This window comes from Chlorocebus sabaeus, chromosome 6 (assembly GCF_047675955.1).
Source record: "Chlorocebus sabaeus isolate Y175 chromosome 6, mChlSab1.0.hap1, whole genome shotgun sequence".
Classification (NCBI taxonomy): domain Eukaryota; kingdom Metazoa; phylum Chordata; class Mammalia; order Primates; family Cercopithecidae; genus Chlorocebus; species Chlorocebus sabaeus.
In genome coordinates, this window is record NC_132909.1 from 8,798,677 (window position 1) to 8,815,682 (window position 17,006).

General features: G+C 49.2%; 1 protein-coding gene across 3 annotated transcripts in view; it reads right to left on the minus strand.

The window, feature by feature from the left end:
* The window catches only part of TRPM4 (transient receptor potential cation channel subfamily M member 4), a 47,305-nt gene that overhangs the window by 15,852 nt on the left and 14,447 nt on the right, over positions 1-17,006 (minus strand). For 2 of the 3 annotated variants that reach the window (XM_037991903.2, XM_037991905.2), the window contains 8 exons: positions 16,714-16,813; positions 11,029-11,141; positions 10,107-10,451; positions 9,798-9,932; positions 3,955-4,084; positions 3,637-3,782; positions 2,380-2,492; positions 1,935-2,012 (listed from right to left, as the gene is read on the minus strand). In XM_037991903.2, coding sequence (XP_037847831.1) covers positions 1,935-2,012; positions 2,380-2,492; positions 3,637-3,782; positions 3,955-4,084; positions 9,798-9,932; positions 10,107-10,451; positions 11,029-11,141; positions 16,714-16,813 — 1,160 coding nt within the window. Of the gene's footprint in view, positions 1-1,934; positions 2,013-2,379; positions 2,493-3,636; positions 3,783-3,954; positions 4,085-9,797; positions 9,933-10,106; positions 10,452-11,028; positions 11,142-16,713; positions 16,814-17,006 lie in introns of those variants that run through there. The other variant, XM_037991906.2, reaches the window with a different exon arrangement.

The following is a 17,006-nucleotide window of genomic DNA, read 5'->3' on the forward strand; positions in this document are numbered from 1 at the left end:
ATTCAGGAAGCTGAGGCAGGAGAATCGCTTGAACCCGGGAGGCGGAGTTTGCAGTGAGACGAGATTGCACCACTGCACTCCCGCCTGGATGACAGAGCAAGACTCCGTATTAAAAAAGAAAAAAGAAAAAAACTATATATAGGCCAGGCATGGTGGCTCATGCCTGTAATCCCAGTATTTTGGGAGGCTGAGGTGGACAGATCATGAGGTCAGGAGACGGAGACTATCCTGGCCACCATGGTGAAACCCCGTCTCTACTAAAAATACAAAAATATTAGCTGGGCCTGGTGGCAGGTGACTGTAATCCCAGCTACTCGAGAGGCTGAGGCAGGAGAATCGCTTGAACCCAGGAGGCGGAGATTGCAGTGAGCCAAGATGGCGCCACTGCACTCCTGCCTGGAGACAGAGCAAGACTCTGTCTCAAAAAACAAGCAAACAAAAAAGCTGTATATACATAAATATATTTAAATTTGAGGCCAGATACAGTGGCTCACACCATTTTGGGAGGCCAAGGTTTGGGGATAGTTTAAGCCCAGCAGTTTGAGACCAGCCTGGACAACACAGCAAGACCCAGACTTAAATTTTTTTTATTTTTATTTTTTTAATGGTGGCACATGCCTGTGTTCCCTGCTAGTTAGGAGGCTGACCTGAGCTTGGCATTTGGGAAGCTTCCTCAGTATCTCAGTCCCTGATGGGATATGTGATATAGTTTGGACGTTTGTCCCTTCCAAATCTCACATTGAAATGTAATCCCTGGGCCGGGTGCAATGGCTCATGCCTGTAATCCCAGTACTTTGAGAGGCTGAGGTGGGAGGATCACAAGGTCAGGAGTTCAAGACCAGCCTGGCCAATATGGTGAAACTCTGTCACTATTAAAAGTACAAAAGTTAGCCGGGCATGGTGGTGGGCGCCTGTAGTCCCAGCTATTCAGGAGGCTGAGGCAGGAGAATCGCTTGAACCCAGGAGGCGGAGGTTGCAGTGAGCCGAGATCACACCACTGCACTCCAGCCTGGGCGACGGATCGAGACTCCATTTCAAAAAAAAAAAGGAAGAAATGTAATCCCTGGCTGGGCACGCTGGCTCACACCTGTAATCCTAGCACTTTGGGAGGCCAAAGTGGGTGGATCACTTGAGGTCAGGAGGTCAACATCAGCCTGGCCAACATGGTGAAACCCTGATTCTACTTTAAAAATACAAAAATTAGCTGGGCATACTAGCATGCACCGCTATTCCCACCTACTTGGAAGGCTGAGACAGGCGGATCAGGAACCCAGGAAACAGAGGCTGCAGTGAGCCAAGATTGCACCATTGCACTCCAGCCTGGGCAACTGAGGGAGACTCCATATCAAAAAAAATAAAGAAAAGAAAAAAAAAAGACAAGACAAGACAAGGCAAGAAGGAAGGAAGGAAGGAAGGAGAGAGAGAGAGAGAGAAAGAGAGAAATAGAGAGAGAAAGAGAGAAAGAAAGAAAGAGAGAGAGAGAGAAAGAGAAAGAAACAAAAGAAAGGAAGAAAGAAAATCCCTAATGTTGGAGGCTGGGCCTGGGGAAGGTGTTTGGGTCCTGGTGGTGCGTCCCTCATAAATGGCTTAGCACCATCCCTTTGGTGACTTTTTGCTCAGTTAGTTCACGTGAGATCTATGTGGCACCCCCTACTCCTGCTTCTGCTCTTGCCATGTGATACACTGGCTCCTCCCTCACTTCCTGCCATGAGTGGCAGCTTCCTGAGGGCTCACTAGCAGCAGATGCCAGCACTATGCTTCCTGTACAACCTGCAGAACCATGAGCCAATGAGACCTCTTTTCTTTATAAATTACTCAGTCTCAGATATTCCTTTGTAGCAACTTAAGAGGGGACTAACACAATGTGGAAGTACCACATGTCCTGAACTGCCCAGGATGTCCCCACCTCACACAGTGCTGGGGGCTCCACTCACCCAACAGGCCCTTCTCCATTAACGGCACTATCCATGTCAAACTCTAGCTCCTCCCGTGTGTGCTCCTCTTCTGATTTCCTGGCAAGGAGGGAAGCACAGAGTGAGAAATAAGGGGAAGAGGAAGTGGAGAGGCATTCTCCAGCAAAACTCAAACTTCTTCACCTGGAGACGTGGCAGACAGAGAGGTGGTCTCCTAAAGTCACCCCAAAGGGACCTTCCCCCAGAGCCATGGCCAGAAAGGCAGAGTAACTGCCACTAGAGACACAGGGAGGATCCCCCCAAAACTCACCTCCCACAGCACTCCCTTAGTGGATGGAGAGAGAGTCCCATTCCCAGGGAAGGGACACAATGGGCAGATGAGGGAAGAAAGGGGGGCAGAGTGAGCAGGAAGGAGAAACTGAGCACCCCGCCCCCATCCCCACCACTCTTACCCCAAGGTACTGACCTGAAGGTGATGAGGCGGGTGTAGATGAGTGGGGGGCAAAAGAAGGCAAGAACCAGGGCCCAGATGGGTGTAGTGCTGGCCATATCTCCCCACCACTTCTGTGTCAGCAGAGACTGGGGGGGGGGGTAGGCAGGATTAGGATCCAAATATCCCCCACAGCCCCCTCCGTAAGACGCCCAGCAAGGGTTGGACCACAGCTCCAAAGTACAGAGCAAGTGCCCAGTGTCAGAGCCACAACTTTTGAGGTAGGGAAACTGTGGTGAAAGGCAAAGACAACTTGGGCCAGGTTTTGACAGTAAACAGCCAACACTTAAATTGACACTATATGGCAGATACAGGGCTAAGCATTTTATGTAGATTAGTCTACTGAATCCTCGACACATAAGGGGGTGGGTACTAGTATCTCCTCCTTGGCACACATGAGGCACAGAGAGGTTAAGGAAATGGCCCAAAGAAACACAGCCTGTATATAGTAGAGCTGGATGAGTTTAACCACTATCCACAGCAAGGGACTCTGGGTAGCTGTTTGAAATGTAGGCCAAACTATTCCAACAGATGAGGATGGGACTTCCTGTTGGGTGGGCACAACTTCCTGTACTGAAGTGAGATTCTGAGCCCCTGTCAGATTTAAACTAAAAATACTGATAATGTTTCCAAAATGTCAACTTGTCAGGATCGGAGAAACTGTGGGAGCAAGCGGGGCTTCCCAAGGCAGACGATTTCCTATAGAAAGGGTGGGATTTCCTAGGCCAAAGTTTATGTCCAAAAATAAAAGGTAATTTTATTACCTTTTGTTCAGTGAGGCCATTCTAATTGCTGAGAACTAAAACTAGGGACCTCTAAAAGAAGTGGAAAGGGTTTCCTGTGGATGACATGGGACTTCCTGTGGATGACGTGGGACTTCCTGTGGATGACTTACAACTTCCTTTGAAAGAAATGGACTCTTCTGTGAAAGGGGGAAGGACTTCTTAGGTTAAAGGTGGAATTTCCTGATAGGGTCACCAGGAGTTTCCCTATCTGGAGTGGAAATTTTTAGGAGGATGGGCTTTGCCGTGGGAAGGTTGGCTTTTAGTGGAAGGGAGTGAGGCTTCTTATGGGAAGAGCAGCCTTTCTGAGAGAGAAGAGAGACTTTCTGCATAGTCTCCAGGGAGAGGGGCTGGTCAAGACCATAGATGTTCCCAGTGGCAGGGGCTCATCCTCATACTTCCCAGAGTCCACTTGGAGACTGTCTGGGATGTTGATGTCGCAGATACTCACCTGTACCCCATCCTGGGCAAAGAAGGCACGGGCGTCAGCTTGCATGGCCAGCTGGAGGCAAGTGGCATCCCCCCAGAGCGGGCAGCGACGGAGAAGGAGGCGGGCAGCCCTTACCTCACTGCTGTGATAGCACTCACCAAAGAGGTCTAGAGGCAGAGGAGTTAGTTATGTGACAGGGATGGGAAGTGGGGTGAGGGTGTGAAGGGAGAGGAAAGGGAATTTAAGGGGATGGCGCAGGGATATGTGAGGAGTGCAGAGATGCACATTCCCCCCGGCGGCAGCCCCCGTCCCTGCTCCCAGGCACCATGCTCCACGCACCAACGCCCATCCCCTCAAACTTGATCGCCAGGTCTTTCCTCCGAGCTGCCTCCTCAGCATCAGGCTCCAAACGTGCCATCACCCGGAGCAGCAAACAGGCCCCAAGAGCTGAGGAAACTGCATTGGAACCCTGGAGAGACAAAGAGGGCATGGATGCCTCAAAGAGGGTTCATAGAGGGGGAGAAAGCCTGAAGTCAAGGGAAGGGACAGAGTCAGAGGTCAGAAACTCACTGGGGTCATCAGAGGCCGAGGAAGAAGTAATGTTTGGAGATGGATCTGGAAGAAACTGAACGTCAGTTGAAAATACCAGAAATCAGGTGGTTCAGAGACCAGGGATGCAAGTCACGGATGCAAGTCAGGGGTTAGAATGAATTCAGCAGTCACAGTCAGGTCAAGAAACAGTTGGAGACTGGGTAAAGTGGCTCATGACTGTAATCCCAGCACGTTGGGAGGCTGAAGTGAAACCACCTTTGCAAAAATTACAACTGAGGAAATTATGACAATGAAAGAAATCAGACCTAACTGACTCCATCTTGCTTCTAACCCTTAAGCTGTCTTTGCTCACTCCTGGGCATAGGCTGAACTAACTTTGGGAAGGAATTCAGTTCATGGTTTGACTCTGAAACAAAACCGATAATAGCCCTTTCCCAAAAGACGCCCTTCTTGCCTGGGGACCAGTCTGCCTTTGAGGACTAACAAATTAGCTACAAGATTAGAAATTATGGGCCAGGCGTGGTGGCTCACGCCTGTAATGCCAGCACTTTGGGAGGCCGAGGCAGGCGGATCGTGAGGTCAGGAGATTGAAACCATCCTGGCTAACACGGTGAAACCCCGTCTCTACTAAAAATACAAAAGATTAGCCAGGCGTGGTGGCGGGCGCCTGTAGTCCCAGCTACCTACTTGGGAGGCTGAGGCAGGAGAATGGCGTGAACCCAGGAGGCGGAGCTTGCAGTGAGCCAAGATTGCGCCACTGCACTCCAGCCTGGGTGACAGAGCGAGACTCTGTCTCAAAAAAAAAAAAAAAAATTAGAAATTATGGTTAGGGGGTCATGCAGCCTCTGGCTCCCCAGATTGCTCCTGGGGATAACATTACTATTGTAAAACCTAAGATGAGTGCTTGAGATAGTTTGCAGACCTTGCACTGGGTGGATCAGCTGACATCACCCAGACTGTAATCTGGCTTAATGAGTTCTGCCTTCCCACTCAGCAACAAAAGACAGCAAGAAAAACTCACTTGGGCTCCCTGTGAGTCCATGTCCAACCTGACCAATCACCACTCCCCACTTCCCAAGCCCCTATCCACCAAATAATCTTTAAAAACTCTCATCCCCTAATCCTCAAGGAGACTGATTTGAGTAATAATAAAACTGAGGTCTCCCGCACAGCCGGCTCTGCGTGAATTCCTCTTTCTCCATTACAATTTCCCTGTTTTGATAAGTCGGCTCTGTCTAGGCAGCAGGCGAGGTGAACCCATTGGGTGGTTACAGATGCAGGAGGATTGCTCGAGCCCAGGAATTCAAGACCAGCCTAGGCAACATAGTGAGACTCCATCTGTACAAAAAAAAAATTTTTTTGGCCGGGCGCGGTGGCTCAAGCCTGTAATCCCAGCACTTTGGGAGGCCGAGGCAGGCAGATCACGAGGTCAGGAGATCGAGACCATCCTGGCTAAAATGGTGAAACCCTGTCTCTACTAAAAATACAAAAAAAAAAAAAAAAAAAAAAAAAATAGCCAAGCGTGGTGGCAGGTGCCTGTAGTCCCAGCTACTTGGGAGGCTGAGGCAGAAGACTGGCATGAACCCAGGAGGTGGAACTTGCAGTGAGCTGAGATCATGCCACTGCACTCCAGCCTGGGCGACAGAGCGAGACTCCGTCTCAAAAAATTTTTTTTTAGTTAGCCAGGCGTGGTGGTTTGCTCCTGTAGTCCCAGCTACTAGGGAAGCTGAGGTAGGAGGATCAAATGAGCCCAGGAAGTTGAGGCTGCAGTGAGCCATGATCATGCCACTGCACTCCAGCCTGGATGACTGAGGAAGACCCTGTCTCTAACAATAAAAGTTTTAAAAGCACTTGGAGAGGTGACCAAAAATGCCAGTGTAAGGAACTTCAAAACTTCATCCCTCCACAAAAGCAATCAATAGCTAGCAAAAACTGTCAGAATCAACTTTTCTAGAATTCTGGAATCTAATCCAAAACTTACAAAAAAAAAAAAAAAAACAAGAAAATGCTTAATGAAGAGACTATTACATTTCAGTAAGAGGGTGCTGTGACATTTTAACCTACCCACTTACTATCCCCAGCTCTCCAGCTCAGTGGCAGCCTTGAAGACAAAGACACACATTCCTGGTGTGGGCCGCTGGTACTAGAGGGAGCAATTCAGACCTTACCCTCCAGAATTGTGGTCGTGTGGGGCCCTATCTGGTGGCTTCCTGAAGCAACAGCTCAAGAGCTTGACTTTGCTTCACCTGCCTTAGAGCTTTCACCAGAGAAAAAGTGGCTTTCCAGCAGTGTGTGTTAAAATCTTTTTTTTTTTTTTTTGAGACGGAGTTTCACTCTTGTTGCCCAGGCTGGAGTACAATGGTAAGATCTCAGCTCACCACAACCTCTGCCTCCCGGCTTCAAGCAGTTCTCCTGCCTCAGCCTCCCAAGTAGCTGGGATTAGAGGTATGCGCCACCATGCCTGGCTAATTTTTGGTATTTTTAGTAGAGATAAGGTCTCTCCATGTTGGTCAGGCTGGTCACAAATTCCTGACCTCAGGTGATCTGCGCGCCTGGGCCTCCCAAAGGGCTGGGATGACAGCGGGAGTCACCGCGCCGGCTTGTTAAAATCTTTCAAAGGCAAATGAATTCTCCACAGTCACCTGAGTCAAGGAATCACAGTAGAGGCAGCAATAGATACACTAAGCGGCTTGGAAAGAAAGAGGCCATGAAAGGAAACACTTGGAGGGAATAAGGGCTTTGAAAAGCTTCCTTGTAGGTGGGAACTGAACAATGAGATCACTTGGACTCGGGAAGGGGAACATCACACACCGGGGCCTATCATGGGGAGGGGGGGAGGGGGGAGGGATTGCACTGGGAGTTATACCTGATGTAAATGACGAGTTGATGGGTGCAGCACACCAACATGGCACAAGTATACATATGTAACAAACCTGCACGTTGTGCACATGTACCCTACAACTTAAAGTATAATAATAATAAATAAATTAAAAAAAAAAAAAAAAAGAAAAGCTTCCTTGTGTGCCAGGACATTCAGAAGGCTAGATGCACGACTAGGGCTAGAGGCGGACTCAGAAAATACCAAAGAAAACCTGACGCTCTTATCTCTGCCTGAACTTTAGGCTCTGCACAAGCAGGAAGTGAAGACTAAAGCAGAACTGTAAACAGCTTGGCTAAGTATTGAAAGACTGCTTCAATACACAGCCATGGTGGGCCAGGCTGTAATCCCAGCACTTACAGGGAGTTTCTTGTGTTTGCTTCTATGGTTCCAGGCATTTAAGGATATCTCTGTCAAGTCACTAGCAGACCACTAAGCTAACAGAAGAGGGGCTTCCACGGCCACACATGACAAAGAATACAGACTTTCCTAAAAAAAAAAAAGAGAATACAGACTTTCCTTCTAAAAAAAGTTTAGAGAAGTCACTAAACAGGGTGGGCGTGGTGGCTCACGCCTGTAATCCCTGCACTTTGGGAGGCCGAAGCAGGTGGATCACCTGAGGTCAGGAGTTTGAGACCAGCTTGGCTAGCATAGTGAAACCCCATCTCTACGAAAAATACAAAAATTAACCGGGTGTGGTGGTGCACACCTGTAATCCCAGCTACTTGGGAGGCTGAGGCAGGAGAGTTGCTTAAACCTGGGAGGTGGAGCTTGCAGTGACCTGAGATTGCACCACCACACTCTAGCCTGGGCCACAGAGCAAGACTCCACCCCAAAACAACAACAAAAAAAAGAAAAAAGAAAAGTCACTAAACAAACGACAATGACCCACAGCAAGCAGCAGCCACAACAAACCCTGGAGGGAGGGCATAAGCTGATTTCCAGAGTTGCCACATCATCATATTCAAAATGTTCCACTTTTCAACAAAAAAAATATGAGGCATGCAAAGAAACAAGACAATATGGTTCATATACTGGAAAAAAAAGAAATTAATAGAGACCAGCCACGGTGGCTCACACCTGTAATCCTAGCACTTTGGGAAGCCAAGACAGGAGAACTGCTTGAGCCCATGAATTCAAGACCAGCTTGGGCAACATAGTAAGACCCCATCTCTGCAGATTTTTCTTAAATTAGCTTGGCATGTGGCCGGTAGACCCAACTACTCAGGAGGCTGAGGTGGAAAGATCGCTTGAGTCCAAGAAGGTCAAGATTGCAGTGAACTCTGGTCACACCACTGCAGTCCAGCCTGAGTGACAGAATGAGACTCTGTCTCGACAACAACAACAAAAAAAAAGAAAAGAAAGGAAAAGAAATGAAATGAATAGAAATGAGTAGGAAAAATACATAAATGAATAGAAACTATCCCTGTGGAAACTCAGACATTGAACTTACTAGACAAAGACTTTATTAAACTGTCTTAAATATGCTCAAAGAGCTAAAGGAAATCATGAAAAAAGAACTAAAGGTAGCCAGGAAAAAGATGTCTCACCACCTAGAGAATAAGAATACAGAGATAGAGGCAGTGTTTCCTGAAACTGGGTTAATTCTTTATAGAAATGTGAACACTGAATTTATTTTTTAAAAAATAATAAAAATTTAAAAAAAATAAAAATAGAAAACCAGAAAACATCTTATATGTACATAGGTCTTTAGTGAAGTGGCTGCCTTTTTTTTCTGCTTTTTATAGAAGAGATTGAGAATGGTACTCTAAGCAAAAATAAAGTTTTGTAGTGGGACCAGGGGAGAAAAAAAAAAAGAATACAGAGATAGAAATTACAGAAAGGAACCAAATAGAAACTCTGAAGCTAAAAAGCACAATAACTGAAACATAAAAACCACTAGAGGGACTCAACAGTAGATTCATTAAAAAGGCAAAATAAAGATCAGTGAATTTGAAGCTAAGTTCATTGAGATTATCCAGCTGGAGGAGAAAAAAGAAAAACAAATGAAGGAAAATAAGTAGAGCCTAAGGGACTTGCAAGACACCATACAGAATACTAATATACACATAATGAGAGTCCAAAAGGAAAAGAGAGAAAGGGAAAGAAATAATATTTGAAGATACAATGTCCTAAAAACTTCCAAAATTTGATGAAAGACATAAGTCTACATATCCAGGAAGCTCAAGGAACTCCAAGTAAAAGAAATTCAGAGAGATCCACACTGAGATATGTTATCAAAGGCCAAAACAAAGAGAGAATCTTGGCCGAGCATGGTGGCACATGCCTGTAATCCCAGCATTTTCCGAAGCTGAAGCAGGCGGATCACTTGAGGTCAGGAGTCCAGCCTGGCTAACATGGTGAAACCCTATCTCTATTTAAAAAAAAAAAAAAAAAAAAAAAAAAAATTAGCCAGGCATGGTGGCAAGTGCCTGTAATCCCAGCTACTTGGGAGGCTGAGGCAGGAGAATTACTTGAACGTGGGAGACTGAGGTTGCAGTGAGCCAAGATCATGCCACTGCACTGCAGCCTGGGCAACAGAGCGAGCCTCGAAAAGTAAAAATATAAAATAATGCTTGATATGAGAGAGAGAAAAGAAAGAGGAAGCAGTTGGAGGCATATATCAGGGATGGAGGATGGGGCGCCTGTCAGGTGATGTCAGGAGTCAGGGAATGTATGGTAATTGTATGGTGAACGCTGGCATCCAGTGGCCTAAAGGACAGGGATGCAGGAGCGCCAAATCAGCACTCACCATCTCCCAGAAGTATATGGCCATCTGTGCCCTGTTCAGCAGCAGTGCCCAAATAAGCAGGTCACTCCAGGGAGCCTGCCCGAGGTCAGCATCCAGCGAGAGCAGCGAGGTGGCCTTGTCCGAGAGCAGACCCATCTGCCAGCAAAACGAGGGGTGGTGAGGACTGGACCCTCCCTAACACTGGCCACTACCAGCCCTGCCCCTTGTTTGGCCACACCCCCACTCTGGCCACGCCCCATTCCTGATGTAATCCCGCCCCCAGGTCCTTCCTGCGGAGTAGGGGCCCCCCCAGCTTTGCCCGGTCCTTACGCTCTCCCTGAAGCCCTGGCCTGGGTGAGGGTCCCAGGCGCCCCCGGAGGGGTACCTCGGCGCGCACATCTTCCCCAGCAGCATCCTTAGCACATGCCCCACGTCAGGGGGCCGGGGCTCCGCAGCTCCCCCTTTTTGGGCTAGGGCTTTGGTGCCTGCGCTGTGGGACGCCTGGTCCAAAAGGTTGTGGATGAGCGAGTTTGGGGGCGCCGCGCCGTAGAGTTGGGCCAGGCGCATCGGGGTCAGAAAGCGGCCCAGGCTGAGGCCGTGGGAGATGAGCAAGCGCACGAACTCGGGCCGGTCATTCAGCAGGGCGTCCATGAGGGAGGCTTCGAGATGGAAGGACTGGTAGGGGTGGGATGAATGGGGGAAGAGATTAGCTCAAAGGTTAAGGACAAGAGACAGGAGTACAAGGGTATGAGGGACAGATGGATGGATAGATGGATGGATGGATGGATGGATGGATGGATGGATGGATGGATGGACAGACGGATGGATGGATGGACAGACGGATGGATGGACGGACGGACGGATGGACAAACGGATGGATGGATAAAATGGATGGATGGATGGATGGATGGATGGATGGATGGATGGATGGATGGATGGATGGAAGGATGGACGGATGGATGGATGGATGGATGGACAAATGGATGGATGGATAAATAGATGGATGAATGAACGGATGAATGGATAGATGGATGTACAGGGTGGATAGATGGATAGATGGACAGACGGATGGATGGGGAAAGAGGAAACAAGTTGGGGCAGATGGACAATCAGAGATGGGTGGGCAATTAAGGGAAGGCTGGACAGGCCATAATGGAAGGAGGCAGGGTGGAAAGGTGTCTAAGAAGGCAGAGAGGGAGGAGAGCACAGTCCCTTTGTCAGGATGCCCAACCCCCAGGCCCTGACCCCTCACCCGCCATTGGATGTCCCCCCGAAAGAGTTCACTCTGGGCAATGTCCACGCGGTTCCAAGCTACAGCCAAACGCAGCTCATCCAGGTAGGCTGAGGCCTCCGAGCTTCCACAGGCTGGAAGGATTAGAGGGAGAGGGGGCAAGAAGTCAGGGGAGGAGGGACATCTTATGAATGCCTATTTTGCTTCTATTTTGCATGCCTGGCTTTTAAACTCTGCATAAAGGGGGTGCTACTGGGCAGAGTGTGGGGGTCTTTAAGCAGTCAGGTTACGATAAGCATAAGGTCATTTGGCTCAGGGCCAGAGCACAGACCACTGGTTTACAGCCCCCAAGAAGAAAGAAAAGGAATCACTTATTCATTTAATATTTATTGAGGTATGTTATGGACCAAGCAGTGGAGAGAGAAATACAGTTCCTACCCTGAAGAAGCTGGTTCTATTGGGGAAAATATGCCCCCCCAACACATACCTACCCTCAGAGTGCTCAGTGCCCTCAGAGGTGGGCATATAATATGATTAGGACCCAGAGGAGGATATGGTCACAGAGGTATAGAGTGGCCCAAGACAGCTCCCAGAGAATGGGTGTTGAGGTAGCGCTTTGAAAGGCCACCAGGATTGGGAAGTGTGCATCTGAGATGGGAAAAGGGTGTTCAAAGCAGCAGGCACAGCAGAAGCAAAGGCCTGGGTGCAAAAACAAAACAAAACAAAACAACAACAACAAAAAACCACACAGCAGATGATGACAAATGTGAGTCACTCTCATTTCTGAAACTTGGGGTATGTTGTGAGGGGAAAGAGGTGACAACAGCAGAAAATGAGATTGGAAAAAATCTGAACGTGAGAGGGACTCGGAGAGACCCTGGAGGTCACTAAAACAGCAAGAGAGAACAAGAAACCCTTAAAAATTTGATCTAGCTATTTAGTGGATCCAAACATGTACAGTCAACGGGGCATGAAAAGTCCCGAAGGGCATTTGTTGTGACATGGAGTTAGGTTTCCTTCTGCCTCCACTTGCTCTGTATCTGTCTCCAAAACAAATTCATGTCATTCTGGTTGCTCCAAAAACTGGTACCACAGAAAGAGAGAATCTCATGCAGTGGAGATGAGCCATGGGCTCTGGGGCAGGCAGACATGGGTTCCAGTCCCCGGTCCACCAGCACCAGCTGAGTGACTTCAGGCAAGCCATTGAACCTTGGGAGCCTCGGTTTCCTATCTATGAAATGGGAAATAGTGGCACCCCCTTCAGAGCACTGTAATCAATGACAGTAACTGTGGGAGGAAGTTCCACGCTGTGGTGACTCTGTAGCTTGACCAGTGTAGCCTCTAAGGCTGTAGTTGAGGAAACAGAGGCCCAGAAAGGCAGTCACATGTCTAGGACCACATGGCTTTCTGTGCTCTTTCAAAACCCGGACGTCCATTCAGAGCGGGCTTTTCTATGATTTTCTACAATTCTAGGAAGCTCTCCTACTTCCCCCACAGTTTCAAAAGAAGCAAACAAAATCGTTTATTTATTTATTTATTTTTTGAGACGGAGTCTTACACTGTTGTAGGGGCTAGTGTGCAGTGGCACAATCTCGGCTCACTGCAACCTCTGCCTCCCAGGTTCACTTACAGGCGCTGCCCGCCACGCCCAGCCCAGCTAATGTTTTTTGTATTTTTAGTAGAGACGGGGTTTCATTGTGTTGGCCAGGCTCGTCTTGAACTCCTGACCTCGTGATCTGCCCGCCTCAGCCTCCCAAAGTGCTGGGATTATAGATCTGAGCTACCGCGCCCGGCCCAAAATCATTTATAATATTTTGCTTTATAGGCCAGGCGTGCTGGCTCACACCTGCAATCCTAGCACTTTGGGAGACCAAGGTGGGTGGATTGCCTGAGCTCAGGAGTTCGAGACCAGCCTGGGTAGCACAGTGAAACCCCGTCTCTGCTAAAATACAAAAAATTAGCCGGGCATGGTGGCGTGTGTCTGTAGTCCCAGCTACTCAGGAGGCTGAGGCAGGAGAATCGCTTGAACCCGGGAGGCGGAGGTTGCAGTGAGCCGAGATCGCATCACTGCATTCTAGCCCGGGTGACAGAGCAAGACTCCATCTTAAATAATAATAATAATAATAGGCCGGGCGCAGTGGCTCACGCCTGTAATCCCAGCACTTTGGGAGGCCGAGGTGGGCAAATCACCTGAGGTCAGGAGTTTGAGACCAGCCTGACCAACATGGAGAAACCCCACTTCTACTAAAAATACAAAATTAGCTGGATGTGGTGGTGCATGCCTGTAATCCCGGCTACTTGGGACACTGAGGCAGGAGAATCACTTGAACCCAGGAGGTGGAGGTTGCGGTGAGCCGAGATCACATCATTGCACTCCACCCTGGGCAACAAGAGTGAAACTCTGTCTCAGAAATAATAATAATAATACCTTGCTTTATATTCTGCCTTAATCTGGCACCATTTGTCACCTGGACACCCGACCCTGTCCCCACCTTGTCCCTTCATACTCACCATGTTCCATACTCAACTCAGTGTCTAGCCCTCAAACCCATCTTCCCTACGTCCTCATCTCAGGAATGGCCCCTCCATCTACCCAGTCAATAAGGCAGACCCCCAGGTACTGTCCTTGTCCCTTCCTGCCCCTCCCATCTCACAGGCCATCAGCCCCCAAGCTCCATGTCCCATGTCCAGCCTCCTGACTCTCTGCTGAGCCTCCCCTTCTGTCCCCCTGGCCCCAGCGGCAGCTCAAGCTTCGCCCCCCACCCCCAACCACTGTCACTGCAGTCTCTTCTCTCCTCTCCACTCTGCCCCCACCCACTCCCAGAGGCTCTGTTTTTGTTTTTGTTTTTTGTGACAGGGTCTTCCTCTGTCACCCAGGCTGGAGTGCAGTGGCGCCATCACAGCTCACTTCAGCTTTGAGACATCCTGGGCTCAAGCGATCCTCCTGCCTCAGCCTCCCAAGTAGCTGGAACCACAGGGACATAGTGCCGTGCCCAGCTAATGTTTTATAGAAATGGGGGTCTCATCATGCTGCCCAGGCTCGTCTCAAACTCCTGGGCTCAAGTGAACCTCCTTCCTTGGCCTTCCAAAGTGCTGTAATTACAGGCATGAGCCTTCACACTTGGCCAGAGAGTCTTTTTTATCCACACAACCGACCCTGGTCCTCTGCCGCCTCTCAAGGACAGCCTTTAGACCCCCTGCCTGGCATGTGAGGTCCTGGGTGGTTTGGCCCTACTCGCCTTACTGGCCTTGTCTCCAACACTGCCTTTATGCCAATGATACATACCAACCCTGCCAGCCTCTGACCTCTCTCCCTTCATGCCAATGATACATACCAACCCTGCCAGCCTCTGACCTCTCTCCAAACATGCCCCTCCCTATGGGCTTGAGAATTATACAGACTCACATGAAAAGCCTGACCCCTGCTACTAGCCAGATGACCTTGGGCAAGCCATTTTTCCTCTCTCTGAGCCTCAGTCTCTTCATCTGCAAAATGGAGTGATAATCCTTGCAGGCAGGGAAGGGAGATGAAAGGCAAAAGAATACACCAACTGCCCAGCACTAGGCTTGCCTATGCTAGACTCTTAAGAAGCATTCATGGGCCGGGGGCGGTGGCTCACGCCTGTAATCCCAGGACTTTGGGAGGCCGAGGTGGGCAGATCACGAGATCAGGAGGTCAAGACCATCCTGGCCAACATGGTAAAACCCCGTCTCTACTAAAAATACAAACATTAGCCAGGCGTAGTTTGCACCTGTAGTCCCAGCTTCTCCGGCGGCTGAGGCAGGAGAGTCACTTGAACCCTGGAGGTGGAGCTTGCAGTGAGCCGAGATTGCGCCACTGCACTCCAGCCTGGGCGACGGAGCAAGACACCGTCTCAAAAAAAAAAAAAAAAGACCTTGCCCCTTCTTTCTTGCTGAAATTCCATCCATTCAACGCTGCTATCCCCAGGCCTATCAGCCATCTACAGTTCCCCCAGTGGACTGCGATCACTTACACGCTCCTGCTGGGCTTACACCACCACCCCCTCAAACCGCATCTTCCAGAGCTGCCTTATTTTCTCTCAGGAGGCTGCTGAGTTAAATTCCGCAGAGTGAATCAGATTTGCCCACTGAGAGTCACCTTATACTGAAGGATGTGCCCCCAGAGGAAATGGAATCATATTAAGACGCGATCCCTCTTACTGGGCCCCAACCAGGGGCCGGGCACAACTCATACCTTGCCTTGGAGGCTTATAACACTCCTGCAAGATATTATCACCACTTTCCACAGAGAGAAACTGGGGCTCAGAGAGGGGAAGCTGCTTTCTCAAGACCACACAGCAAGAAAGAGGCCAAGCTGGTTTGTTTCTTTTTGCTTGTTTGTTTCTTTTTGAGACAGAGTCTCCCTCTGTTGCCCAGGCCGAAATGCAGTGGTAACCCCAGCACTTTGGGAGACTGAGGCAGGAGGATCAGTTGAGGCCAGGAGTTCATGACCAGCGTGGGCAACAGAGCAAGACCTTGTCTGTACCAAAAAAAAAAAAAAAAAATTTTTTTTTTTAATTTACCAGGTGTAGTGGCGGGCAGGTGTGTTCCCAGCTACTCAGAAGGCTGAGGTAGGAGGATCACTTGAGCCTGGGAGGTTGAGGCTGCAATGAGCCGTGATCACACCACTGTACTCCAGACTGGCCTACAGAGCAAGACCCTGTCTCAATAAATAAATAAATAAGCCCCACCCCAGCCTCTTCCAGGTGGGTATTATGCTTCCCCGCCTTGGTTTTCATCATTCCGTCCTCCAAGCTGCCATTTCTAGTGAAATATCTGGACTTCCTCACAGGGAGACAGTGTTTTGGTTCATGTCTAGACAGAGTGCTTCACGCATATTGGAAGCATATAGGGAAGGAAGAACGGGTGGGTGGATGGATAGATGGAAGAACAGTTGGATGGATGAATGAAAAGATGGAGGGGTAGATGGGTAAATGGATGAAAGATTAATGGATGGAGGAATGAGTGGATGGAATTGTCCATGGATGTGTGGACGGACAGGTGAGAAGATGGATGGATGGAGGAATGAGTGGATGGAATTCTTAGGAATTGTCAGTGGATATGTGGATGGACAGGTGAGAAGATGGACAGATGGAAGAATGAGTGGATGGAATTGTCCGTGGATGTGTGGACAGACAGGTGAGAAGATGGATGGATGGAGGAATGAGTGGATGGAATTGTCCGTGGATGTGTGGACTGACAGGTGAGAAGATGGATGGATGGAGGAATGAGTGGATGGAAGAATGATTGGATGGAATTGTCCGTGGATGTGTGGACGGACAGGTGAGAAGATGGATGGATGGAGGAATGAGTGGATGGAATTCTCAGGAATTGGCAGTGGATGTGTGGATGGACAGGTGAAAGGATGGATGGATGAAAGAATGACAGATGACTGGAAGGATGGGTAGGTAAAGAGATGGAAAGATCGACCTGTACATATGGATGGATGGCTGGAAAGATGAAAGAATGGCTGGATGGATCCAATAGAGGAAAGCAGATGCTGGAACATAATGGAATCATCCGGGAAAACTACCCAAATAGCACCATGCAAAGCCCCAAAGGGGAGAGATATTAAGAGGGGTAAAGGGGGCCTTGGATTAGAGAGGGTGGATGAAGTGCCCAGGCCAGGAAAGGTGTCCAAGGTTGAACTGAGAGAGGGGGAGGACTGGAGGGTACAACTTTTACCCTTCACAAGGGCCTTCAAAACTATGGTCTCGAATTCCTCAGACCCATCCTCAGAAGAATAGACTGTCAGGAGCTCCTTCCGGGTCATAATCCTCTCCACCTGTGGAACAGCCAGTTCTGGATCCCTAGCCCAGCTCCATCCCCAGCTCCTGTTGGGCCCTGTCCCAAGGGATAGAGGAGGCCATTTCCCCCCCCGGACCTAATAGTCCAGGTGCCCAGAACCCTCTACTCCTGGAACCTGGAAGTCCAGGCCCCCAGCCCCTCCTCCCTCAGACCCAGGAGCCCAAGTCCCC